Source organism: Kwoniella dejecticola, chromosome 5 (genome assembly GCF_000512565.2).
Source record: "Kwoniella dejecticola CBS 10117 chromosome 5, complete sequence".
In the NCBI taxonomy this organism is placed as follows: Eukaryota; Fungi; Basidiomycota; class Tremellomycetes; order Tremellales; family Cryptococcaceae; genus Kwoniella; species Kwoniella dejecticola.
Genome location: NC_089305.1, coordinates 296,884 through 323,018, shown reverse-complemented (window position 1 = coordinate 323,018; position 26,135 = coordinate 296,884). Strand labels below are relative to the sequence as shown.

At 47.8% G+C, this 26,135-nt stretch overlaps 9 protein-coding genes across 9 annotated transcripts; 5 read left to right on the top strand and 4 right to left on the bottom strand.

Annotated features, from left to right (window-relative positions):
* Positions 1 to 1,531: 1,531 nt before the first annotated feature.
* Positions 1,532 to 6,045, bottom strand: I303_104230 (uncharacterized protein; the record flags this gene model as incomplete). Its single annotated transcript, XM_018408088.2, has 15 exons — positions 1,532 to 1,786; positions 1,861 to 2,610; positions 2,669 to 2,772; positions 2,826 to 2,931; positions 2,993 to 3,266; positions 3,333 to 3,462; positions 3,529 to 3,651; positions 3,706 to 3,850; positions 3,910 to 4,589; positions 4,654 to 4,854; positions 4,914 to 5,071; positions 5,137 to 5,275; positions 5,336 to 5,458; positions 5,516 to 5,645; positions 5,701 to 6,045. The coding sequence occupies 15 exons, from the start codon at positions 6,043 to 6,045 to the stop codon at positions 1,532 to 1,534; spliced, it is 3,663 nt and encodes a 1,220-aa protein (XP_018263299.2).
* A 315-nt stretch (positions 6,046 to 6,360) lies between these two features.
* Positions 6,361 to 6,900, top strand: I303_104229 (uncharacterized protein; the record flags this gene model as incomplete). The annotated part of the gene is made up of 4 exons (XM_018408089.2): positions 6,361 to 6,481; positions 6,563 to 6,590; positions 6,725 to 6,797; positions 6,868 to 6,900. 4 exons carry the CDS (start codon positions 6,361 to 6,363, stop codon positions 6,898 to 6,900), a joined length of 255 nt encoding a protein of 84 aa, XP_018263300.2.
* A 349-nt stretch (positions 6,901 to 7,249) lies between these two features.
* Positions 7,250 to 9,318, bottom strand: I303_104228 (uncharacterized protein; the record flags this gene model as incomplete). Its single annotated transcript, XM_018408090.1, has 3 exons — positions 7,250 to 7,908; positions 7,971 to 8,102; positions 8,175 to 9,318. 3 exons carry the CDS (start codon positions 9,316 to 9,318, stop codon positions 7,250 to 7,252), a joined length of 1,935 nt encoding a protein of 644 aa, XP_018263301.1.
* Positions 9,319 to 11,440: 2,122 nt separating this feature from the next.
* I303_104227 (uncharacterized protein) lies at positions 11,441 to 12,052 on the top strand (the record flags this gene model as incomplete). The annotated part of the gene is made up of 1 exon (XM_018408091.1): positions 11,441 to 12,052. One exon carries the CDS (start codon positions 11,441 to 11,443, stop codon positions 12,050 to 12,052), a length of 612 nt encoding a protein of 203 aa, XP_018263302.1.
* Positions 12,053 to 12,162: 110 nt separating this feature from the next.
* Positions 12,163 to 14,259, bottom strand: I303_104226 (uncharacterized protein; the record flags this gene model as incomplete). Its single annotated transcript, XM_065968929.1, has 6 exons — positions 12,163 to 12,422; positions 12,518 to 12,809; positions 12,908 to 13,373; positions 13,483 to 13,719; positions 13,815 to 14,025; positions 14,109 to 14,259. The coding sequence occupies 6 exons, from the start codon at positions 14,257 to 14,259 to the stop codon at positions 12,163 to 12,165; spliced, it is 1,617 nt and encodes a 538-aa protein (XP_065825001.1).
* Positions 14,260 to 14,616: 357 nt separating this feature from the next.
* On the top strand, positions 14,617 to 15,545 carry I303_104225 (uncharacterized protein; the record flags this gene model as incomplete). The annotated part of the gene is made up of 3 exons (XM_018408093.1): positions 14,617 to 14,694; positions 14,804 to 14,958; positions 15,305 to 15,545. 3 exons carry the CDS (start codon positions 14,617 to 14,619, stop codon positions 15,543 to 15,545), a joined length of 474 nt encoding a protein of 157 aa, XP_018263304.1.
* A 475-nt stretch (positions 15,546 to 16,020) lies between these two features.
* I303_104224 (protein PNS1) lies at positions 16,021 to 18,811 on the bottom strand (the record flags this gene model as incomplete). The annotated part of the gene is made up of 13 exons (XM_018408094.1): positions 16,021 to 16,105; positions 16,179 to 16,225; positions 16,290 to 16,353; positions 16,441 to 16,480; positions 16,559 to 16,624; positions 16,752 to 17,138; positions 17,234 to 17,365; positions 17,441 to 17,607; positions 17,675 to 17,747; positions 17,828 to 17,845; positions 17,922 to 18,000; positions 18,057 to 18,123; positions 18,237 to 18,811. 13 exons carry the CDS (start codon positions 18,809 to 18,811, stop codon positions 16,021 to 16,023), a joined length of 1,800 nt encoding a protein of 599 aa, XP_018263305.1.
* An 861-nt stretch (positions 18,812 to 19,672) lies between these two features.
* Positions 19,673 to 23,260, top strand: I303_104223 (uncharacterized protein; the record flags this gene model as incomplete). The annotated part of the gene is made up of 9 exons (XM_018408095.1): positions 19,673 to 20,041; positions 20,154 to 20,257; positions 20,358 to 20,497; positions 20,618 to 20,810; positions 20,878 to 21,493; positions 21,591 to 21,889; positions 22,003 to 22,649; positions 22,779 to 22,880; positions 22,989 to 23,260. The coding sequence occupies 9 exons, from the start codon at positions 19,673 to 19,675 to the stop codon at positions 23,258 to 23,260; spliced, it is 2,742 nt and encodes a 913-aa protein (XP_018263306.1).
* A 1,319-nt stretch (positions 23,261 to 24,579) lies between these two features.
* On the top strand, positions 24,580 to 26,002 carry I303_104222 (uncharacterized protein; the record flags this gene model as incomplete). Its single annotated transcript, XM_018408096.2, has 4 exons — positions 24,580 to 24,739; positions 25,285 to 25,466; positions 25,578 to 25,699; positions 25,906 to 26,002. The coding sequence occupies 4 exons, from the start codon at positions 24,580 to 24,582 to the stop codon at positions 26,000 to 26,002; spliced, it is 561 nt and encodes a 186-aa protein (XP_018263307.2).
* Positions 26,003 to 26,135: the final 133 nt, after the last annotated feature.

Below are 26,135 nucleotides of genomic sequence, written 5' to 3'. Positions count from 1 at the left end.
GATTGGTGTGACACTTTGACCACCATAGGCAGATTCAAGGTTTTAACGAGGGCTTCGAATGTCCCTACACTTGCCTCCTAATCTCTGTCGCTTCAAGCTATCATACCTCCTATACCTTATCCTGTTCTCTACAGAGATCGGAGGTCGTAGCTTGCAGAGCTGTTTGTGTTATTGTCGCAGGTGATAAAGCCTAGTGTGCTGGAAAGGGGAGACTGTCGATCTTCCTTCTATGAATACGTCATTCCTGTCCTTTATCAGAGGAATTGGTTCTCTATCTCTTTCCTTTGAGCCCAACATCCTCATCAGCACGTTCCACGGGTCAGTGCTTTGGACCTTAGTGTAATGACAGGATATGCCATTCGACCATGCTAATTTCTTCTCACCTTGGATCAGCGATACTCCTCTTTCCAACACATATAGCGGTGTGGTCCTAACGATGTCGGCGCAACCTTCGTACCCCTGGGTCTCACTCGCACCTTCCCACAATGGGCACATGGGTGATACAAGGTAAAATGTCTTCTAGCGACCTGTCTCGTTCCTCCTCCTACTTGACCCCTCACCGCCCCTTTCTCATCTTCCTCCCCTTTGCCAGCTTTCCGGCTTCTGGAGACCCTGTCTTTCGCCTGTCAGCCCAATGACGGTACAAGTGTATCAGAAGATGGACCACTTAACACAGCTGACACTCCCATTGCCGTTTATTTCTAGCGCTTCTGCGCACGAAACCTTCACCATTCCAGAGCTCTACGAATACGCAATCGAATCGGCCCAGACGAAGAGTATAAATCTTTCAGCCCACATCAACCGGAGCCTTCCCACTACCACCGCCACCCGTGCGCTACTTTCGGCAGAATATACAGAATACCGCACCACACGCGCAATCTTGCGCCAGAGGTTGACCGAAGCTGATACGCACGAGCGTTTGAGCGGGATATGGAAATACGGAGATGATCCAACCACTAATCCTATAGCAACCCAGTTCAAAAGCCTGCTGAGTGACTTGGACCAACGCTTCGTCGCTGCAGAAAAAGAATACTTTAACACTGGCCAAGAGTATTCGGCGCAGTACACGAAAGCGCTGAAGGACTCGATAGATTCAACTCGAGCTTGCAAAGAGAAGTGGACGGCGTATTCCAGTTTGATGCCCATTCGACTATGTTTAAATTTCGCGCAATGCAGCTGAGCGAAGAGCTGAGGCAAGCGACCCAATCGTATAAACGCCTAACCGCGCTGAATGCGGGTGAGCTCCTGGGTGAAAAGCCGAACCTGATATTCCCATTCGACGAGATAACGGATTATCCGTTGGCACATGATTGGAATGTATGGCGGGAGCTGAAGACTGACGTTACGCGTATCCTGCACTTGGGAACCCTCCCTACTTACGGAGTCACGTCTAATGACAATGGTGTTATACATGGCACACTTCCTCAGTGCTTATAGGTAGATAAACTCTCTAGCATGCAATTTCGGCAACCATCCTCACGAATAGCCATACGATAAGCTGTGCATGATCTCGTCATAGAAGTAACAAGCTTTATTCTCCATATGTGTATTCTACCTCGTCCACTGCGCCGCCTTCTCGTTCCTCCAAGTCCCTAGTATTGGATTTTATAGGCATTGGGCCCCTCGTATCGAGGTCGTCGTCGTCATCAAACACATTGTCGCCCAGACCTAGTATCACTTCATGGGGTTTCCCAGGTATGACCGGTCTCAAGGGGGATCCACCAGATGACGAGCGGCGGCGTTCGGCTGGAGATCGAGGTAGTAAAGCCAAGGTAGGGGACATGTGCTATGGTCCGAAAGCATGATTAGATTGCATCATAGACAGATTCTGCTTTTCATCGCAAGGAGAGGCGGACTTACCTCCCAGGTATTCTCTCCTGCTCCAGACTTCCTTCGACCCTTGCCTCCGCCAATACTCAACCTTCTTTCCCTTCCTTCTTCTTGCTTATCCTGTTCGCCGTCCACAGCTTCGGTATCGGTGTCTGGATCGAAAGTCGCGCCGCTCATACGAGCATCTTCACCCAACTCGCCGACTGAGACTACACTTTCAGAATCACTAATCTCCTCATCGGTTCTACCACCTCCGCCCGCACCCGAACGCATGAGATCCGTCAACCTATTCCAGGCTCTATCGTCCCTATCTGCAGCATGGGGCCCGATGATGACTCCGTCGTCCTGATCATCTTGTTGTCCTACAACTTTCGCTTGTAGATTTGTATTCGCCAAACCAAATTCGTCCCATACTTCATTTGTACCCTCCACAGTATCTCCACCAAAGACCTCGCCTAGTATGTCCTCATACTCATGTAACCAAAATTCGATCATACCATCAGGATTGTAAGGCAGATCCGCTCCTGCGCCGTGACTCTTCCGTGGAGGGAACACGTCTGACTCGCCCACCGAAGAACTCCGAGGATGCGAGCCAGCACTAGCCCCATGTACGTGCCCATGCGTGTGAGCGTGATGTAATGCTGGATCCTCAAGTGTAACTGCCGAAGTGGAATTCGAGCGCTTATGCGACGGCTCTGGAGATGGCAAAGGAGCTAAGTGGGCAGCATAATGTCGTTTGTTGTAGAACTGCACCAGGGATCGGAGAGCGTATTCTTGGGGCTGGAATATCTTATTCATCAGCGTGACTGATCCTGTAAATCATGGTGTTAAGGCTCACAAGTGCGTCCTCCAACTCATTTTCCTGGTCTGTGCCAGCCAGCCAGTCATCTCGCAGCTCAGGTCGGCAATTTAGATAAATTGATGTTATGACCTTCATGTTCGCTAAGCACAGATCGTCAATTGAGTACGCTCAAAATGGGCAATGAAAACCTTACTCTGTCGCCATTTCCTTCCGCACCATGGCATTTGGCTTTTAATCAATTTCAAGACTTGCAATTGAGCCATCGGATGGTTGACTTTCAACATTCTCTTGAGGATTTGCTATAATTGGAATCCCATGTCAGCCTGATGTGCGAAGAGAACAGCAGAAAGCTTGACTCACTGAGGATTTGTATGTAGTGAGCATATATGTTCGATGATTTCGATGTTTCGTTATTTTCTGCAAGATTTTCAAAAAGTTGATGGTTGAGAAGAAGTTTCGCCATGAGTACTCGCTGATGTATTCGATTTCGCCTTCTCCGTCAGCTGTACCATCAGTCTGGGCCGCATCCGTCGATCCAAGCTGCGGTGACTTCTTCGGGGGTTGACGTAGAAGCAGATCATCCTCAGGCGAAGGACGCAGTCGAGAACAGTTCAATTGACAATAGCGGAAGAAGCTATGACACGTGCTTTCCAATGAGCCTGCATACTTTCATGCTCTCTAGAGGGAATCAAGAGCTTACTTCGAGTCTTCTACTTCGTTCTTGGTTTGCACGACATGCAGCAAGTCGGTGAGTCCGAACATCTTCAGAACGAGCAAAGCACAATTGGAGTCAAAGAGAAGCTGAGCGAAGTAGTGGAACTTGAGGATATCTGGAGGCAGCGGGCAGTGGAACCGAATCAGCTGTGTCTGTTGGAAGCAGAGAAAAGGCAACTTACGAGATGCCTTGAACCACTTCAGCAGTAGAAGCAGTATTGCGGACACCGCTTTGGACGTAATTTCTCGATGTCGAGCTATATCGATCTCCTCCTTGGTCGGTGGCGGTAAGTTTTCCTGTGTAGCTAGTCCGAGAGCGAGACTTAGCGAACATCAATTCCAGTAAGCAGCAGACTTACGGGGTACTTCTTGCGTTGGCGAAGTTACACCTTGAGGCAAGCCTGTCGCTAGATTGCCTCCTGTTGCGCCAGGACTGGTCACTGTTGCGAGCAATAGCTTAAGCAGCACAATGACGCAGCTTTGCTGTATCGGTAAAGTGTTTTTCTGGAGCGCCGTGCGAGGTGTCAGTCTCGCTCTTTATTCTTGACGTTTCATGGGCTCACATATATCACTTCCACGCGATGCAGTCGCCTAGCTGCAGCCTTCTTCTCTCTCGCCAATTTGGCGCCTTCCTTATTTCCTTGATTGATGGCATCGATCTCTTCTTCCTCATACTTCCATTCCCTTCTCATTGCTTCTTCCATTTCCTCGTCTCCTTCATCGTCCCATGCACTGCTGCTGAACCCTATCAGCCCGCTCTTCCCTAGACCCCTCTCTTCGCGCATACACTCCTCTCTAGCTTGCCACAATTGGTACAAACCCAACGAGATATACTCGTGTTGATGATATAGCTTATCAGCCTCCGATATGGCGAAAGGTACCAGACTACTCGGTGCGATGGCCGACGTTCGTGAATAGGGGAAGACAAAAGGCCGAGTAGGATCAGTCTGGTATTGCTGTTTCTTCGGTTTTGGAGAGGGAGGCGGTGAGGGTGCTGGTGTGCCTGGTAAGGGATTCGAACCGGATGCGGCCGGCGAAGTATATATCTGGCTATTACGTGGCTGGGAGGCGGGTATTTCGGTGGAGTGGTAGTTTGGTCGAGAAGGCAAGGGTTTTATACCTTCAGCTAGCTTTTCGTTCGGGACACCTGCGACGACCGTGGTGGGCGGTGCGAAGGTAGGATATTTCACGGCTGTATCACGTCGCCAGGTAGAGATATCCACGGGAGTAGCTTTGGTGAGATCTATCAAATCGGATGGGGATGTCAATCTCATCCGTTCGCCTTTACTTATTCTCAGCATACTCACTCTTTTTCTCAGCAGGTAACCCCGACAGCTCCCTGCTAAGAGCTCTAGCCTTGCTGACTTCCTTCATACCGCCCAGACATGCTAACAACGTTTTCCACAATAACAACAAGACTTTCTTGACAGGATATCCTTTAGGTAGCCTGTCTTTTAACGAAGCTACCATCTGAAACAAAACGAGCGGCAAAGGCGGGGACATGGCCACTGTGTGATTTGATCAGCGAGCGGGTTCGGCTGGCGGAAGATGCCATAATTCCACTGACTCAGCTCATCACCGAAAGTTTCGTCTGTCCTAAACACCTCCACAATGAAGTACAACATCCCCAGCAGATCCATGAGCTCTGCACTTCTATCATCGTACGGGTCGACTTGGGCTGGAACAGTCCCCGGGGGTGCGCTAGATGAAGGGGGCTTATCGTCTCTATTTACGCGTGATAAATCAGCCCAATTTGCGACAAAGGGGGTACAACTATGAAATGCACTCACGCAGAAGCGGTGTACTTTCTAGCGGCATCACTTAGCCCAGTAACGATAGTAGCCACTCCATCAACAGCTCTGACGGCCTTGGCGTTCTCGATGACCCAATGAAGCTGCATCTCGGGCGAGGTCGTCTCCTCGAATGTCCCTACACATCGCACCATACGTAAGTTGCCTCTTTTCAACGTCCAACTAATCATGCACTCACCTTGCAACAAGTAAAGCAGTATACCTTGAGCAGTCCGCCTAGTATCATGTATTGGGCTTTCCAGCTGTTCCAACTGTATCTCTATATACTCCTTACGTCGAGCCAGAGGGGCAGAAGTCCAGTCTATATCGACAAATTAGCTCAGTGCACAGTACTCTCAGAAGATCATAACAAGCTCACCGCCCTGGAATGAGCCGTGAAACTTCTCTGGCTGCTTCGCTATATTGGCCATCTCCACATAGGGGTAAAATTCCTGAAGTTCATTCATAATCGTGTCGGTGTCGTCATAACGGAAATCAAATTGCTGCAACTGTCAAAAAGGTATCAGCAAAAGCACGACAACAACGCAGTAAAGCCCGACGTACTTTCTGTTTCTTCTCCATTGCGGCTGTATGCGCTCTGAGCTGCCCGAGCGTTATGCTGTCTTGACCTGTCGGTGCTCCGCTGACCCCTTCGTCAAGCGCATCTCGCTTTATGGGCAACAACGCCGGCGCTCTAGGTCTTGTCAAAACAGGCAAAGCTGACCCTCGCTGCTGTCCTGTGCCTTGACCTCCTGCACCTCTACCGACACCTGCGCCTCCTGCTTGTTGATTTTGGGTTTGGGATTGTGCGTGATTGGCCTGTCCATCTCCAGCTTGGGATTGCTGAGCGGGAGCGTTACGACGCATCATGTCGAACATTCCGCCGAAGACTGGTCGACTATTCGTCATTTGAGCAAAGTTCGTCCCGGAAATCCCAGCTGCGCCAAGCCTTCGCCATGAAAGGGATTATGATTTGGTCCAGAGAGTTCAGAGAGCCAATTTGAGATATGCTTGATCCCTTCAACAGCACCTTTTACCTCGTCAGCTTTCAATCAACATTGTCAACGCGGAGCACCACGAAGATGCCCTCACGTGGATTTGCTTCCGCTGGTCTCAGCATTCTTCCTCTTCGAAGCATAGATAGTTTGAGACAAGATATCTATCTACATTGTTGTTTTCTGCGCTTCATCATCACCGACACCAGACAGCAGTGCCAATCCTGAGATGGCAAGCACAATCTTACCACTCGAGCTGGTCGACAGGTGTATTGGATCGCCGATATGGGTGTTGATGAAGAACGAAAGGGAATTCACCGGTACTCTGATGGGCTTCGACGATTATGTTAGTGAGTATCGGTGTACTCTCTTTTCGCTGCATGCACGCCTGGTTGAAGGAACTTCAGCTGATTGAATCAATTTTCGTGTAGACATGGTATTGAAAGACGTCAAAGAATTGTGAGTGTACTCACGTCGTACAGATATTTGAGCATAGTTCCCAGTTTATTGCTCTCAGAATCGCCCCTCTGCCGAAAATACCATAGTGGGGCGCAATATCGGTTCTATAGGCGCTGAACATACATACGATTTAGTGCGGTAACTCCAGAAGGCATAACAGAGACCGATCTCGGGGAGACCTTACTGAACGGGAACAACATAGCAATGGTGAGGAATGAAAGCATGTTAGCGGTAGTGTGAGCCGGATCCGCTGAATCTTTTCTTGCCCTGCCTCTAGCTCGTACCGGGGGGAAAAGGTCCCAAAGCATAGCAGAGCGATTCACCGGAACGAAACGTCTCGAGAAGAAGTTAGACAATATATGACCATGTAAAATCAGATACCCCGATTGATCCGCTGCCTTATGAGCTGAGCGCTGGGTCCGTGGTGGCTTATCGACCACCGGCTTTGGGCTCAGGACGATCAACACAGGTACAATCAACGTTGCCTTGCCGCGAACTAGAAAAAGGGCAAGTCGACCATTGTCAACTCTGTCTGCATCAGAATCGTGCTTCTTTCCGATTCCGCCATAATATTGAAGAGCAACACGTGAATTTGCATACAAGTGATAAGGTATTGAATATAACAAGCTAACATGATAGGAGCGGGTGCTACGTGTTGTTTACCCTGATATGCCTAGCGCACCAAAATTCAAGACAACCTCTTCCTCCTCGATATCTTGGCCGACAATCCTGACATTATCGCCTACACTTGACCTGGCATCATGAATCATACCCGGCCCACCCCTCCTCGCAGCCTTCAGGGCTTTCATCCGCTCGAGAGTCTCATTTCTCTCTTTCTGCCAATCATCAACTCTTGACAAAGGAATTGTCCTGGTGCTCAATTCTTCTGAGCGATGTTGCTGATCTAAACTCTGATCTTGATCTTGTTCCATGCCGAAGAATGAATATCGATGAACCGGCGGAGGCGGTAATCCAGGTTCATAATGGATGAATTCTAATCTCACTCCAGCTTTCTCACAGATATCTCTTATCGGCTGATGCGATCGAGTATTTATCATTCGATGTGTGTATCCCACATTTAGCGTACCATTGAAGATGAACTCGCCTCCGAGCTGAGTGAAGTGTCCCGGATTGCGTATCGGCATTTTGGTAGCTCGTTTGATGGTTTGTATCGTTGATTCTTTCGCCGATTGGACGAGATAATCCCCTTTGTCCTCTTCTTGGCCACCATCACCCGTTTGTCGAGTCAAGCCTAGTGCTCTGTACAAAGCCAAGGTCGGATCCGTGTATATCTTGAACGGACATCGGAAGGACTTATCTGCTCGTCGAATCCAGATCAGTCACCAGATTCGATCGTATGGCGAAAAGATATGTACTCACTGCGATAACCATTTAGCATCTTGTCTGAGCCATTACCGATGATTATCAAGTCGACGTCCGCCTCTTCCAATGCATCGTGGCTGACTTCGGCGAGTATCGAGTTCATATACTGTGCACACAGCGGGCAATACCCTAGTCGCATGATCAGATCAGCTACCATACATAACCTGGAACTAGAGACGGAATGAAGTGTAGATCACTCACAATGTCGGATGAAGATCACGATAGTCTTCCTATTCCTGACTAGATCACCAAACTTGTATCGTAGACCATGTTCATCGACGACTTCCATCAGACTAGCTTCGAACAGCGCTTTGTGTGTAGGTGGCGTGTGTTCGTCAAACGACTCCTTCTCTATGCGAATTCTTTCCTTTTTCTCTTTATGGCTTTCCTTCTTTTGCGTTTTGGATCTTTGCTTCGAGCCCGAAAGGGAATCTTCCAACTGCACCTCATCAAAAAGCGACCATGTCCCACATGACTCTCTCCTACAGGATGATCCGGATGCTGAGGACGTCTCGATCGAGCTTCGACCCAATCTTCCCAAGCTCTGTTTAGGCGTCAAGATGATATCCGATCTTGACGAAGAGGATTTGCTGGACGACTTCAAGAAGCCCATACTGCTTGATGTCGGTAATGGCGGTAAGGATTGTTGCGATTGTTGTTCAGAGAACGATGAAGGACCAGATATAGATTTCGATTTCAGCTTCAAAGATCTGTGTTTTCCCTTCTGTTGAGTAAAAGTCGGAATGGTGGCGGCGATCGAACTGCTGCCTGTGTTAGGACCGATAGGCGAAGCTTGAGATTCCGAAGATGATCGACCGGTCCTGAAAATCGTCAAACTCTGATTGAATTGTGGTTGCGGTTGTGGTAACGGTGGAGCAACAGCTAAGACATGTGTTTTCGCACTTCTACTGGAATCGCTGCCGCTTGCCAGAACGTTAAAATTGGTTTCCGTTTCCAATACAGAGTTTTCAGGAACAGGTAACGAGATTGTCTTAGACAATGGAGAAATATCTCCACCGATCTCCAATCTATGGTATTCCGGCGTAGTATCTAGTTGATTGAGTTGGTTCAATTTACTGAATGCACCGGTGTATGCGCTTGTTTTGCTATTCTGAGACGAGAAAGCCAGGTTCTCCAACGATTCAGTCAATGCCGGAGGGAGTTTCCTGGAGAGTAATCTCTTGTCTTTTCTAGGAGTGTTTGGCGCAGAAGACGACGTAGTGCTCGAAGATCTTGCTAGAGATGAGGTTGATTCTGAGTGTGGACCATGAGGAGTCGCTACAGATGGATAAGAAGGAGGTACAATCGATAGGGGTGAAGTGAAATGCATCTCGGAGCCTGTCATCGTGTGCAAATTTCTGAATCTGAATCTTGCGTTGCTGAGGCTACAGAAACGATGGAGTCGAGTTTGCGGTACGTCTACCTACGTCGTAAGTCGTATTCCTGTTAGGATCGAGGTAGTGGTCAAACCACGGGGAACGGACGGGAATGGTGATCGGGACAAAGACAAGATAGAAGATTCGCTAAAAGAGATAAAGACTAAGAAAGCAAGGTTAGAACTCTATATAGATATCAAAAAGTTCAGAAGACGGAATAGGAAACGGGTTGATATGTAGGGCAACAAGATAACGTGAATTGTCTCACTTTATAATCTATCGGACCAGAGTAACTTTCGTATATCTCCTATTTGCGAGTGAGATCTGGTCACGTCTGTGCGTACAGTGGGTGATTAACCAGTCCGAATTGTAGGCTGATCCCACTGTGGACAGAAAGAAGCAGGTTAATTTGGATCAGGGCTAAGAATAAGAATGGTGACGAAGAAAGGGTAAAAGTGTTTTAGTTCTCGATCAAATTCCATTCATCTTCCTACCAATTCTATTCATATATATATCGTACCGCTCAAGAAAAGATCTCAAGGTGGACCCACCTACAGAGATGCTAGATATCTCACTTCAGACTGAGCATCGCATCACACCACATACCTCATGAGTATTAAATCTTCCGACTTGGCGCTGAGAGCTCATGGAACCGATCAAGTGGTGTCATCGTCGGCAGGTGTGGTTGTGCACTTTGCCCTGACGAAAAGATTAGATTATTTCCATCTAATTGTCCTTAATTACTCTACACCTTGACGGAAGTACGCACTTCGCCGAATCGTCCTAATGTAAAGCCCAGCAGACAGAGGGGTGGGTGTGACGATGGCATCGTACGAGTACGAGATTTCCGGAAAGGCTAACAGGAAAGTCGTCGAAGGCGTTACTCCAGCCGGTCTGACGCATCTATCAATGGTTCAACGCACAATTGATTAAAAATGCGGGAAATCTAATTTATCTATTAAGGTGTGGCTTGGGGGAAATACGTAAAGCTGACAGTTTTAGCAGTATGACGTTTCGGAATATGTTCTACTACTTCGTTAAGCTGAAACGCTTCTTTCGCGTATACTTCTCTACGGGGCTGCATGCGATTGTGATTCCCGACTTGTGAACTACAAGATGAGGATTAATTGCCTGAATGACCGAGATGCTGGGCTGACGGTGGCCTCATGCCACCGGTGTATGCCCATTCCCGGTCAGGCGCTGTATAGCGCATATTTGACGTACAGGCACAACAGACACAGAGGAACCGATCATCGTCAATCACATGGTCTTGCAGACTCGACGAATTGTATGATAGATAGAGCTACCAGCCAGAAAGCCTTCACTGGACGGTTTGACGTGGCGATGATGGGATCGAGGAATCACAGTCTGCGAATTGGCATCTTGGATCATATGCAGGGACGGTATGGAGTGAAGCAGTCGTCAGATGAGGCTGGTTTGAGGCGCTGCAAACCATGACTTCGAATACATCACTATTATCAGGTACAGGATGAATGCAGGTTCGTCGTGGAGTGGTCTGCAAGGGCGGCGAATTGTCATGCAAGTGTAGCTACGCTTTTCCCTCGAGCAGCTGCAGGCATCTTCCCGCCGGCCGCTTTGCTATAGAGTGAGCTGATATAACTCTCATGGCACTGCAACAATGCCCCCGTGCCTCACTGAGGTGATGATCTCACAATGGCGATTCTGCAAAGGCGACTCAGTCCACAAGGCTCAGTCAAGCGCATCGTCATTGACAAAGGATGCACCTGAGGGGCAAGCTCCTACCATTGTGTGACTATCAACGGCCATGACCCAGGCGTGTGAGCCGATTGAATCGTGCAGGCCAGTCGACACGAAAGGATCCTCATCCTGGCCTGACTTCTTTCGGGATCCCTCATCCAGTACTGTACTCCAATCATGTCAAGCTTCGCTACATCAGGAAGCAGCAGCGTGCGCGGTTTGAGAGCTCGCCTCGAAATCTCCGGGCGCGTCCATGAGTCACTCGAGAATCAGGAGCGCATGTTTCGCGTGCCTCTTTACATCGCTGATCTGCGTCGACGGGCCGAAAAGGCAGGCCAAGAATATCCCACTTACAGATCGGAACTCACGACGATGGCTCAAGCCATCGAGTCGCACTGGACCGCCCTTAACAACGCTTGTAGCTATTTCCAACCAAGCCCGTGGGCCTTCGAAGCGAAGTCTGCACCGACACCAACAATTGAAGACCTGATGGATCTACAACAAAATTCTGAGTTGATCGACCAAGTCCGCATTACCGAACGAGAATACGAAGAGGCGATGGAACATTATCAAGGATGGATACTTGAAAGTTGGTGCTGGACTTATACGGAGCCTAGCATCTTGAAAGACGAATTAGGCCCTCTCTTGACAAGAAAAGGCGAAGAATCACTGGCATCTGCTCAAGCTTTTCTCATGGATGAGCTGGAATGGCTGAGTGCTGGTTGTCGAGCGGCTAGCGAACTCGGTCTGCGCTATATCGAAGCACTCAACGATGCTCAGGATATCCCACAAGCCGAGATATTTGACTGGATAAGCGCGAAGGCGTACATGAACGAGATGAGCGTTACCGCTACGAGCGTTTTTGGATTATTGGATGAGCTTGACGGAATGTCCGATACAAACAAGCGCAAGGAAAAGGAGAAGTACAGAAGTGCGTGTCAGCACTGGAGTGATACAGTTCTCGAAGTTCAGCGAAACAGCTAAGAGTATACGAGCATGTTATCTGAAGTTGAATGACAGCGGATCAGTGCTTTGATTGTATGCAATATGACCAGTTGCATTATAGTAAAATACTATCCATACAAGCTTTTTTTTTACTTCCAAACCTCATCATATCCTACGGGACTAAACTCCCATTCACCCTTTTCTTGTCCCTCCCTCGTCCATCCCATCTGCTGCATTATCGCTCCTGCACCTCGTACGAACACACTTCCATCCACATTAGCCATTCCAGGGATAGTCTCGTGAGTCTGGCCTCCGGTGAGATACGAGCCGATGAAGCAACCTGGTTCAGTAGCGCCATACAGCGTTGCGAAATGTAAAAGTGATCGAATGGCTTTTGGTACGTGTGAGTCTATATTCAAACAAGGGAGCATCAGATCCACTCCACTTCATTCTTTCACGCGTTTACGTCCCAGTGGACAGAAGTGAAGAAAATGGAATACCAACCTGTATAAGCCAAAGAGCTTTCTACTATTCCCAACCATGGATTCCTACCTTCCTTATCTTCCGGTCTTCCGATCACATCCCCCTTATTTGGCTTCATCAGCTTCTCCGATCCAGGAGGGACAGGGAAGGCATCGTACGACATGATTAGCTGAGGGTCAATGGATGGTCTGCCCCTCGCCAAAGCTGTGTTGAGCAGTACTAAGACATAAGCCCTGAGCAGTAATCTTCGATTGGGGATCGATAGTACCGGCATATACGACGGAATGAATATGGACGATGTCAAGGTGTGCATCTGAAAGTATCGGCAAAGACATATGTCCAGTAACGTCAGCTCATGTAACTTGTTGGCATACTTCCATTGAGCTTAGAAGGAAGTCTCGTTTAGCTTACCAGGAAAAAGTCAATTTTCAAGTCTTTCCCCTTCCTGCCCGTACCGCAAGCTAGGAGGGTTACAAGTATCGCCACTTCCTCAAACTTCCTCTCCCACCCATCTTTATCATCGGACAACTCGGCATCTGTCAAACTCCATTCTTCCGCAAGTTCTCGTAAAAGTCTCGCCTTATCGCCGGAAGAAGCGAACTTGATCCGATCATTGATTGTCTGACTTTCATCATACGGCGCGGGACTCAACTTGTCGGAGTGAAGTAAGATCGAGTATATTTCCAACAAAGACCGTCCCAATCGTGGTTCTCTTGCGCAGTTGGGTGTCAGGCAATCTTCGGTATCTGGTATATCCCTTGCTAGTCTTCTCAAGTGTTCAGGGGTTGGGTTCGAAGGATGCATGATCTCGTGAACGTACTCAGGGGTCAGGACTGGATGGTTCAGCTCGTCGGAATGTATAGCTGCTTCTGCCAGACTGTTTCGGGCCAGAAATTGTGAAAAGGACAACAGGGATCAGCTATGCATGCCTTGAGTCCTGGGTTCAAGTCGCGATGAGCCATGAAGTGACCTTCAAGCAGACTCACCCTTCAGCCAAGGTGACTTTATCGTTAAACTCCAAACCAAAGCCTACATGGATGAAGGGATGGAACACCCCTCCGACAAGTCGATCAATCATCATCGGACCTTCTTTCTCCTCCCCTTCTGGCGTTTTCCAAGTCTGCCAATTCGCTGACGGGGAAAATACGTATTTATTCATCGTTTCGACCGAGCCATATTTCGCGATTTCTTGATGGAAGAAAGTAAGGTATCGTGCATAAGCCCTAATCATCGGAAAGAGGCTCAAGTCAACAATGAGCCCTTCCCAATATCACGGGCTGTACCAGTGATCAGTAACCGAGATTGCATTGAGGCATACCCTTTCATTCCTACGTTTTTCCTATCTCCCCAATTCGTCTGATCGATCTGCTCAGGCACATCTTTCACTTCTTCATGTTTACGTTTGGGGTCATTAGGATCGAGAGGAACAAGGTGAGGTTTGTCGTGAGCCCATGTGTCTCGGAGGAGCTGTGGCGAGGCTCCTAACGCGTATCGAGTCAGAGCTGAATGAGGGAAGTGATTATGCGCGACTGTAGTTCGAATGGTTATTCACCTCGATCAGTCAAAATATACACAATGATGCGATGCTGGACCTGTTAGAACAGTCACTGACATCTTGCACTCTCGTATATATCGTAACCCCTATCATTCTCTTCCAAGACGCCCCTCACTGCTTGAGTAGATTCCCAAGTGACCCCAGGATATCTGAACAATTTCGAAGGTTCCGCCGTGGAAGGTGGATACTTCTCGGAGATCGACGTCATCGTGGAGTGCAATTTTCGGATCGTCTGCGTCGTAGTCAGTCTTGATAGATATGTTCGAGCGGGCGTCAAAGTCGTGCGTGATGAAAGATGTAGCATCTGTCAAGCCAGCGAACGAAGAAGAAAAGTCTGGAGTGATGGTGAGAAAAGGATGAATAGTCATTGGCCAACGTAGGTGAATTTGATTGTATGGTGAGTGGACGTGCGAAGTGGAGGTGTCACCTGATAAATTGGATGGATGACGTCAATCCACCATGCGCGTAGAAAAGGAGGTGTCAACTTACTCAAATTGTTCATCTACAAGCAATAATCCGTCACCTTTTTTCTACTATACGAGATCTTATAAGACGCTACTGCACCATGGTCTCTCAAGACGAGCGACGCGAACCCTCTCAGGTGACAGGTCAACTCTACTCGGCTGCAGGAGCCGCTCAGCAGGTGAGCAAGCAATGCTCTCTCCTTGTCCAGCCTTTCAAAGCACCCAAGTGTCGCAGTGATCTTGACTGCCGCTAAAGATTTGCCCTTGTTCCATCTTGATTTACGGTAGGCCGTCGCATCGATGATACCTTCATCGCTAGGGGGCGATGCGATCCTTCAATCGGGCCAGGAACTTTCCAAGTCCGGCCAAGCCGAAGTAGACGAAGCTAAGGGTAAGAAAGCCGTAGAAGCCACGATAGATTCAGGTGTGGGTAAAGCCAAATCGTGAGTGTGGTCGCAAGTCGTAGGTCGGACCGTGTGTCGTGTAACGTGTACCGTGCGCCGTGTGCCGTGTGTCGTGTCATTGTTCTATATTCCGTAAATATTGTCGGATGAGCTTGATAAGATAATTGATGGAATGAAACGATGATTCTTCGCTCCTTTTGATTTTTTGAATTTTGATTTTGATTTTGATTTTGATTTTGATTTTGATTTTGATTTTGATTTTGATTTTGATTTTGATTTTGATTTTGATTTTGATTTTGATTTTGATTTTGACTTTGAAACGAAACACTCCGACTCTCATCTTGAAATGCTACACCATCCCAAAGCTGATCTCTCAATTCGTCAGGGCACTCGGATACCTGACTTCAGACCAAGAACAACAATCCCAAGGAAACAAGGAATCCGAAAAAGCTCAATGGGATTATAAACAGGCTACCTCCGATTCGATAGCTGCTATACCCGTACCATCGAAAGAAGTCCTACAAGGCAAAATCGAGAGTGTGCAAGGGATGGTAATGGGAGATCAACATAAACAGATGGAGGGGAATAAGAAGGCCGAGAAAGCTGCTTGGACAGATGGGGTCTAGCTTGATACCTTGATAGCTTGATTCCTTGACGCGGTGATCCGGTGTTGAAAGTGTCACATGGTCGCATCGTTTTACATACCAGCCAGGGGTACAAGGGGTGCAAGGGTAATTAGCCCATAGACACGAGATACCCGATCAATTGGAATCCGAGAGCATGCCATGCCATGCCACGCCGGAAAACCTTCAATATAGCATAATTCACAATCTCTGTATGACTGTATTGTAATTATAATTGCATATATATGGATGTTATAAATTCACCTTATCATGATTGTTTTTGAAGAATTATAAGTTGGTATGGGAAAATAGGGCTTATGTTGATGAACGGAGGAACGATAAAGGCAGCGAAGAAACCCAAGACGACACCGCTTCTCTCCCCGCATCATTCTCTCAAGTGATATTCTTTTCTCCTCCTCGTCCTCGTCAAGTATACGTGACACCCGTTCCAGATCCAACGCCCGAGCTTGAACCCGATTTATCGTCTGGGGACACCCTCAACGACTCTAGGATACGTTTGTCGGATCATCTCGAACAAAGCCGGACTTCGTTCAGCCAAAACCCTAAGAACGCGTCATGTGGTTCATCAGCTCTTGCTTGATTGCGTCCGATTTCGAAAGAATCGCGCCAACTTACATTGGATCTTCGCCTAGTCCCACAAAGATGGTCGAAACACCGGCGTCCTACCACATCGTTGTCAGTGTCAAATGAGACGATATTCGCACGAATGGTGCACTATGCACTCACAATGGCACTGTTGATCACTTGGCCTTCACTGATACCGATCAAGAATGAGAAGAGTATGACCGGACTAAGCGAGAAGAAATGTCGCAGTGTCATCAGCAGATACTCGACGACGACGATAAATCCAGCGTGAGGGATACTGCAGGAGACTCACGCAGAGTATTGTCCGTCGGAATTATAAGCTGGATTAGTGACTACATGTTATATGCGTGATCAGCTGAGCCATTCAACGAAGCAGAACCAAGAAAAGACTCGAGGATTCAGACACGTACACCTTAGATACAGGTATCCAAGTACCGCACACAAGAATCCATTGATATAAGCACCCCACATCAGAGCTATTCAAAAGAACTGTATTAGCTGATCCCCACTTCCTGATCCAATTTGCTCGTAAGGAGTAGGACAGATCAAGAGGATGTAGGATATGGGACTTAGGAAATAAGACAAAGGAAAATAGGAACATACCCGTTCCCACCAACGAATCATTCACAAGCGCATCAATGCCCCTATCTTTGAGCAATCTCCAAGTATCCTTCGCAGCCGGGATATACGATTTGCCATATAACGAAATTTCGATGTAAGCGTATTTGTTGAACCACGCAATCAAGCCTTCTATACAGCCCACACAGCACGCAGCACAACAAGCGATGATTGAACCTATCATATCTCCTTCTCCTGCTTCGTATTGCTGTATAGCTTGGAGGATCAACCTGATCAATTCCAGTAAAGTGACGATGAGAGAACCGAATGCGATAGATCCGAGAGATAAGGTTGACGCTCTGATGAAAGCTGAAAGTGTGGCTCGTTTGGGAAGACCACCGGTCGGGACTCGTGGACCATAATAATACCATCCTAAGCCAAATAAATTCCATATCAGTGATGACCGCAACAATGCTACGCTATTACACTCGATGATAAGGATATGATATTATGTAAAGCCCACTCACCACCAAAGATACCTCCTGCAAGCGTACACAAGATGACATTACCGATTACCTGCGACGTCCAAAGGTATGCGAAGGTAGAGTAGAAGATCAATCCGGCGACTTTGCCAGACGAACAGCTTGTACCGGTACACGCTATAAATGATCCGACGTCAGCTTGTACCCTTCGGAAGTAAGAGGATGGAGAATGAAACCTAGGGTAAGACTCACTCTCACTACCAGGTGTCCATTTAACGTAGATGGCAATACAGGTAAAAGTGTACCATACCGACAAAGCCGACTGAACGATGAGTCCTAGAAACACGACGAGATAAACCGATGGGTGGTGCTTGGTGATATCGATGGTGACTTGTAAAAGGAGCTTGGCGAGGGGGATCCTATCGCGTATCGTGTAAAATCAATTTCAGACTCAAACAAAATAGGGATTCTCCCGACCCGACTCACCTCTTTCGCATTGACCAGTAGAAGAAGACGGACAGCAGGGCAATAACAAGGAAGATGATAGCTCCTGACCAGTCTGCGCAGATCAGTCGCAAGTCAGTGAATTTGCCGATTGGAGATTATGATGCAGGAGAAAACAAGGAAGGGTCAACGCACATTTGATGATGAAGTAGTCTAATAATCGGTAATCGATAGCGAATTAGCTAGGGATACTGGTTTACTCCTCCTTCTCAAAGTACCGATTACTTACAGATGCATATACCGATATTAAGAATGACGGTCAACGCAAGAGTCACCTCGATGATGATCCTCGTGAAGGCTCGGACAAGCTATTGAATCGGCGGCATTAGCCTTGAATGAGTAATATAGTGCTAGATAAGCTCACCGCTAGGTACAGTCCAGCAAGGACCAATCCCAAAGCACATACGCAAAGAAGCAAATAGACGGTATGGCTGCAAAGATGCTTTCCCCTGTCAGCTCACTCTTCCTCGTTCCCATGGTGAACATGCACAGAGAGAAGGCACCAAGGCTTTAGCGAGTGAGACGAAATAACGGTTTCACTGACTAGTCAAGAGTAACGCTTGAGCCCGTTCCACCTTGTGATCCATTCCCGAATCCCCCGCCTAGTCCACCGACATCTATAAAACTCTTAATCGCTATCCCTGATAATACGGCGAATCCAGCTACAGCAGCGATGAAGAGGACTAAGAAGATCGGGTCGTTCAGTCGTTTTCTGGGGTTCAGCCTCTGACCGGTCTTCTCGTCTGCTTGGGAGAACGGTGCTGTATCTACATATGCAGGAGGTGCGCCTGATTCTCCATAGCCTCCTGGTTGAGGTGCCGCATATGGCTGAGAAGGTTTCATACCGTATTGCCCTTGAGCCTGGGGTTGACCTGAAGGCGGTTGATATTGTTGTTGTTGAGGCTGAGGAGGACCTTGAGGAGGTTGATATTGCTGTTGCTGTTGAGGGTATTGCTGTTGCTGTTGAGGGTATTGCTGTTGCTGTTGAGGGTATTGTTGACTATACCCTTGTTGTTGACCATACTGCTGCCCTTGCTGAGGGTAATTGTTATATCCTCTTTGCTGGTCGTATCCTCCATCTCCATTATTCCCACCTTGATAATACTGTTGAGCGCTCATCTTGCCCTTGGGTTTGCTTGTTCAATGCTGAGCCGCGTCTGTTTCCAAGTCCTAGGATAGGTTCTTATGCTGAACTCGAGGATTCGTCTTACTGAGATATACACAGATATCGATATCCACCTCGCCCGCCTTTACTCCCAACAATGATAGGAGGGAGGCTATATATGAGGATTATTGTGTTTTGTTTACGGTGTTTGATCTTGGCTGTTTTTGTGTTTTTGTTGATGTCCTAAACTGAAACCCCGCTTAATTACTGGAGTATGACCTCATCATCATTGAAATATTTTAATTATTCCGATCTGCCACATCATCATCATCCATCAATCTCCGTCTACGCCCAAGGCGATCTGAGCGCGCGTGGCATTCGGATGGCATTTGATCAAGCTTAATGCACCGAGCGAACAAGGACAGACTGAATGACTGAATGACGAGGAATACGGTATACCATGCCCCAGCAATCCCCTGCAACTCATGCACAATAAAGGCGTGTATATCAGACAAATAGCATACTGAAAAGATCATAGATCCGCGATACCACCGCATCAACCAACTAAGACCTCGCCATTGGAGGTCGGATAATACCCATCCATCCATAATCGAACTTGTCGCGTGCGGTGTTACATCTCCACAAAGGTGTCATACGGTCGTCTCGCTGTTCACCTATAACCGTCTTCCACGATATTGCAATATCGATATCGAAATCAATTATCACAGCACGAGGATCTGAGAATCCCTGAAGAATAGATAGTACAACCTCGCCAATGATATAGAACTGCATCTTCGTTCAACTTGATCCATCGATACATTCGTCCTTTCTCCGCTTGTGCCTGTGCTGAATAGCAAGTAGGCAGAACAGGCAAGATGTTTCGTAATCTGGAGCATCAGCAGCAACAACAGAACCAACAACAATCATATCCCCCTCAGCAACAACAACGGAGTAACAACTTATACTACAACACACAACAACAAAATGCCAGACCATTCACCGAGCAACAGCAACATCAACAACCTCAACAACAGCAGCTATCTCAAGCTCAACAGCAGCAACAGCAACAACAGCAACAACAGGGGAGCGTTTCTGGAGGTACTGTCGATGGGGGATCAGGGTCGAACGGAGGTAATGGCCCTCAAGAGATGAACCTTGCTAGTGTGCTGCATTACTTGCAATCCGAATGGAGGAGGTGGGAGAGGGACAGGAACGAATGGGAGATTGAACGAGCTGAAATGAGGGTAAGCCCAATTTCCCCACCCCCTCAGCGTCAAGATGTGTAATTTTGTTACAGTCACAAGGACTGCTTGACGAGGGACACAGACTGATATGCTGTTGCGTATCTGGTAATAGGCCAGGATAGCACTGCTGGAAGGACAAAGGCGGTCAGCCGAGAATCTGAAAGTGGATCTTCTGCGGAGAGTTAAGATGCTGGAATTCGCTTTACGTCAAGAGAGGTAAGCTACACCAATATCCGCAGGACATTGTTTGCCGCAAGCGCAAATGTGTTCGAGGTACGATGAATGGATCAAGCGCTGACGTCTTCGTGTTCAATAGGACAAAGACGGTCAGCTCTGGCCAAGTATCCAGCATACCGCCTTCGAAATTAGCTGCGTTGCAAGATGAAGACAGGACATTCGCTGGAGGAAAAGACGAGAACAAAGAAGGTAGTGGTAGTGAAGGTTCACAAGAGGACTGTAAGTCCAGCTCCTAGCTCACCTGCTTTGCTGCATCAACTCAAATCTCATTTAAACCTTGCGTGTCCATGCGAAGATAAAGCTTACTTGGGCTCCCAACCTTGTTGCTTCGCATGACAGTCGCTGAGCGCTCGTCTGCACCGCCCAAGATGAACGGGATCCATCCTGCAGCAATAAGCAAAGCGACCAATACGAGTATCCTTCCTTTCAGATCATCCACCTTAGACTCCAACGCCTCCTCAGCATGGAAAAGCATAGGTTCTGCTCCTCGAGATCCGAAGTCTCGCGCAAGGAGTAGAGAGTACCTCAAGCAGTAAGCTCCTGTCATTTGAGGTCACCTGGTAGAGCTGATCGATATAATATCATCATGAATTTGGCAGATGTCTACAAGAAATCAGTTACTTGACATCACCAGGCGCATTAAATCCTTTACCTCCCAGACCACCCATAGATTCCAACTATCCAATTACCGAGGAACAACAATCCAACGTACCCGATACACAGGCTGAACCCGCAGACAGACCTACCAAAACATTACCTGAACAGACCATTCCTTCAATGTACGCTCAAACTCTGGAATCTCAACCTTCGCAAACCGATCAAACACCATCCGAACCCGGGCGTGCACTCGCTCAAAATGAAACCCAAAAACAGCTACCTAATGGATCTTCTTCATCTCACGAACAACCCAAACCCGCTACTGAGCCTCCTCCGGCCGGGTTGAGCGCTTCCGTACGATCGAGCGAAATGAGCTTGGATCCAACTGCCAAACCACCTTCTTCGCCCGCGCCGCGTACACTCAACCTCCCGACTGATACCTCGACATCAACATCGACGTCGGGCGAGCCACCGAGACCGTCACTGAACACGGACCTACCACCCGAGGCTGAGCACACGGATGACCATGGGAAACAGATACTGACTGCGATCTATCGACCGGATAGTAAAACTGCGTGGAGAGAGGAATTGAGGAATGCTAATGAGATGGCTGAGAAAGTGAGTCTTCGCTTCAGTCGGTCAACCTATCATATCCCAACCGGTTGAGCATACAGGTTAGTGTGAAAATTCACGGCTGATCTGATTAATTATGTAGGCCAAAGAAGACCGCAAAGCCCCTTCATCGTCTTCAAGCAGCTCAACAGACGAAGAACAGCTCTCCTCCTTGACGCTGAATGTAGACGACGACGACGCTGCTTCCAAGACTGAAGAGGTCGCCGCAAACGGTCTGGTCGAAGAGAAGGTGTGGACGACCAGACGAAGTCTGAAATCGCATTTGGATATCGTCCGAGCGATCGCTTTCGCCCATGGACCGGGTGTCGTGCTAGCTACTGGTGGAGACGATTGTACAGTGAAAATTTGGGGTGTGGACGAAGGTAGTGTGATGAATCAAAAGTGCGTTTGTTTCCCTCTCTTCCCTTCCCCTTCCTTTTCCCGATCTATTGATCATTTAACATGACTTTCGATATGCCATGCTAATTCCTGCTCATCTTCTTTCTGTTCCTCAGACCCAGCGCGCACGAGATCGAACCATTGGTCACCTACAGAGGACACACAGCACCCATCACCTCTATCGCAATCTCCACTGCATTATCAAGTATCTTCTCAGCGTCATTAGACTCGACGATCAGGGTATGGAAATTACCGTCGATCCACCATGATCCGTATAGCAATTATGATGCTTCAAGCAGTCTCCAGACCCTGGAGGGACACACGGACTCGATATGGGATTTGGTATTACTCCCTTCAAGGGAGGTTAACGGGAAGAAGGTGGAAGAGAAATTGGTCAGTGCAAGTAGTGATGGGACGATCAAGATCTGGACGACTTCGTCGACTCCTTCGACCTCGACAAACAAGGAAAGAAGACAGAGTCATGGTTCTGCATCAGGTCAAGGTGTGACTTGGAAATTGAAATCCAGCTATTCCAACTTCTTCAACAATAATAATAATAATAACACTAAGACTGAAAGTGGAGGTGAAAGTCCAACACAAACGCAAACGCAAACGCAAATCCAAGAGATACCTACATGTCTGGAGATTTGTAATTCCGATTATGGCAACGTGTACATCGGGACCAACAAAGGAAGAGTCTTGCTCTTGGATACGGATAAAGACGAGGGTAATATACTTCAGATATTCGGCGAAAATTCAGACGGTGAGTTTTGCTTTTGCTTTTGATCTTGCTTTCCATGCCGATGCCAGACCCAGAACCTCAATTGTTCCTCGTCACTGGATTAGAAGCTGATTTTTGGCATTCGCATTTCTGTGTGATACCCGATCATAGACGAAAACGCTCAGATCAATGCGATACTGAGTCATCCGACATTGCCTGCTATAGCGACTGGAGGAGAAGATGGGTATATACGGTTCTACGATATCAAGTCGGGTGAGTCTGAGTTTTCTATTCGAGTTTGGCGTAGATCTGGTTGGTCATCGCGGATGTTGCTTTGCGTGGTGTGCAGGTTGGGGTTGACATGGCATCCTGCGATCGCAGCCTCACCAAGTCCAACACATTCAATCCTGGCTCATCCAAGTTCCATCACCTCACTCTCAATCTCGCCTTTATCGCCCACCTGCATCTTATCGTCCTCGAACGACTGTTCCGTCAGATTATGGGATCTGAGCAAGAAGACGTGTCTGCAAGATCTGAGCGGACATCGACCGCGTTCAGGGGAAGGCGTCGAGCGCGTCGCTGCGCATCCGGAATTACCTATCTTGGGCACGGTCGGCGCGGATGGAGTCGTCAGACTCTGGGGGGCTAGCTAGTTAACCAGTTAGGTGTGGGTGTGGGTGAATGGATGGATGGATGGATGCTTCTCATCACTTGTCCGATGCATCTAGAAGAAGTGATATGTAAAATAGAAACGAGTTTAAGTGATGGCTTCTGCTAACATTCAAGACCTCGGACAACAGTAAAGTAAGGAAGGAAGATAGATAGGATGAGATATAGGATGAGATATAGGATGAGATATAGGATGAGATACAGGATGAGATACAGGATGAGATACAGGATGAGATACAGGATGAGATACAGGATGAGATACAGGATGAGATACAGGATAGATCATCCGATCATTAAGCATCAGTATATCAGCTCAGCTTGGCTTAGCTCACCTAAGCTATCTAGGACGGAGGTGAAGATAAGTTGGGAACTGGGATATTCAAATCTGTGCATAGCATTTGTGATTTCTTCCTATCTGTTCTGTTCTGTTCTGTTCTGTTCTGTCATGACGAGTTGAATGAATCCAGTCAAATATGAATATGCATATATACAATTATACGTTCATACAGTACTCGTAGCCCTTGCTCTTCATGCATGGGTGTGTCATGTTATCACATACACTGAAGACGCGTAATTCAATTGTTACCCTGAATAAATATGATGTTTCGCGTGGCTGGTCGTTTGATGTTGAGTGAGTGAGTGATTTCTTAACTGTGACTGATTTCTTACTTTGACCCTACCCTGGTTATTTCATGTTCTTGTCATCTACAACTCGCAAATTCACGTTGAATGATCCAATGATTTGATCTGATCTGACATCATCAAGCGTTATCAACTATCCACACTTATCAGCTTCTCTACACAAATCATCCTGCCCTATTTATCTGGACAGCAGTCGAATCTGAATTTGGATCTGAACAACGCGAACGCGAAGTGACTATTGTCAAACATTTATTAGGCTTCGATCAACTCGTTTATTTGGACCCGACCGTCATAACATTTGACTTCAACGCGTCAAACTTAAACTTGATCAACTATCCCCCACCTACCAGTCCACAAAACCCCACGCAATACCACGTCTAGTCGTCTAGTTACTCAGTCCCAGCTCGATACGTCTCTCAAGAAGCAGATCAGATCAAATCAAAGGACACAATTCGGCTTGAACGTGTATAAGCCAATCAACAATAAACACTGAAAGTGATCTGATCAGAGATTAGAATTGCCAGAATCCATCTATCACCCGTCCGAACTCCAAGTATCAAAGTCGTCTTTTTCTTCGAGAGAACTCCCGCGAATCCCAAGACTCGGATTTCGATTCTCAACCTAGACTCGGTAGAATCATTCCAATCGTCACGCCCAACACATGGCTCGGACAGTCTCAGACCCGACATCAGGCGGGGGTCGACCGTCCAACGCATCGACATCAGGAGCAGGAGGCGGTAGGCAAAGTATAGGTGAACCCCGTAGGATGAAGAATACAGCTAGGAAAAGTACGGGTGGAAAAGCTCCGAGGAGGTCAGGACGTGAGTGAGGTTTCATTGGATATCCATACTGGGTTTTCTTTGAATATGGTGGCTTGGTTGAATGAGCGGAGGGATCTCAAGCTGGTCGACTGGGAACGTATCACTTCGGGGTCACATGCGTTTTTTTTGGCGCCCCAGAGAGACCGAACGACTCTGAGCAGTCGGAAACGAAGAGAGTACCAAAGACGGATTGGCAGTCGGAGTTGGAGTTGGAAACGAGCGGTGTATGGATATATCTCCGACCCTTACCTACTCACGAAGCCTCTCGTCTTCGTTGAACCAGCTGTATCAGCGGTCCCGAGTCCCTTCTCACCGGCTCCGTTGCTGCCTCATCTGGATACCCTCTTACCGGCTCTACACACCGTCTTGTCATGTCTTGCATTGTGTTGTCCCCCCGCTGTGGTTCTATGAGAACATGAAAGAAAACAAACGAATTCAAAGTGCTCCTCTCTTGGTCCCGGTGGCGCCATTCAAGACAATTACTGCAGTAAAGCGAATCAAGGCTGATCATGATCAATCAATATCAATCATTCTGAAATACCTAGCATTCAATCCTGCTCCAGGACGTAATGCGCCCGGTGGTCGACCGTCAATAGCAGACTCTGAGGGCGGCGGGCAACAACGAGCGAAAAGGCGATATCGACCCGGTACATTAGCTCTAAAGGAGATTCGACGGTATCAGAAATCGACGGATCTGTTGATTGCGAAATTACCTTTTTCCAGAGTTGTAAGTAACATTGAGTTGAGTCGGGTTGCTCGGTGTCGAGTGGGGCGGGATGCAATGGGATGGGATGTAGTGATACGCTGAAAGCTGATTTGTCGTGATGATATTCTACAGGTACGAGAAGTAGCCATGTCGTTATCGTCGACCGAAGCTGGAGATCTGCGTTGGCAATCTTCAGCTATAATGGCTTTGCAGGAAGCCGCCGAGGCGTTTTTAGTGCATTTATTCGAGGATGCGTAAGTTCGAATAGAGTTTTTCTTGTTTCGAAGTCAATCTCCATACCAATCCCAACTTCAATCTCAATCTCAATCTCGATATTCCTTCACACCACGTCTGCCTTGCTCTGCCTCTTTCATGCCCTGGTGGACCATGAGAAAGGAAATGTTGCCCGTCAATTGTCCACCTCTGTTGATCGACGCTAACCCATCCCAAACAACCGCAGGAACCTATGTGCGATACATGCGAAACGAGTGACGATCATGCAAAAGGACATACAGCTTGCTAGGCGGATACGAGGGCAATGGCATGGGCTAGGTTAAGGAGGAGAGAAGTGGACGCCGGACGGCGAGCGGTGAACGGTGGATGATAGAACTTCTTTTGCTTGCTTGGCATTTGGATATTTTGCATCTCAGTCATCTGCGAGTAGACACGGGGAAGACCTTCATCACCTCA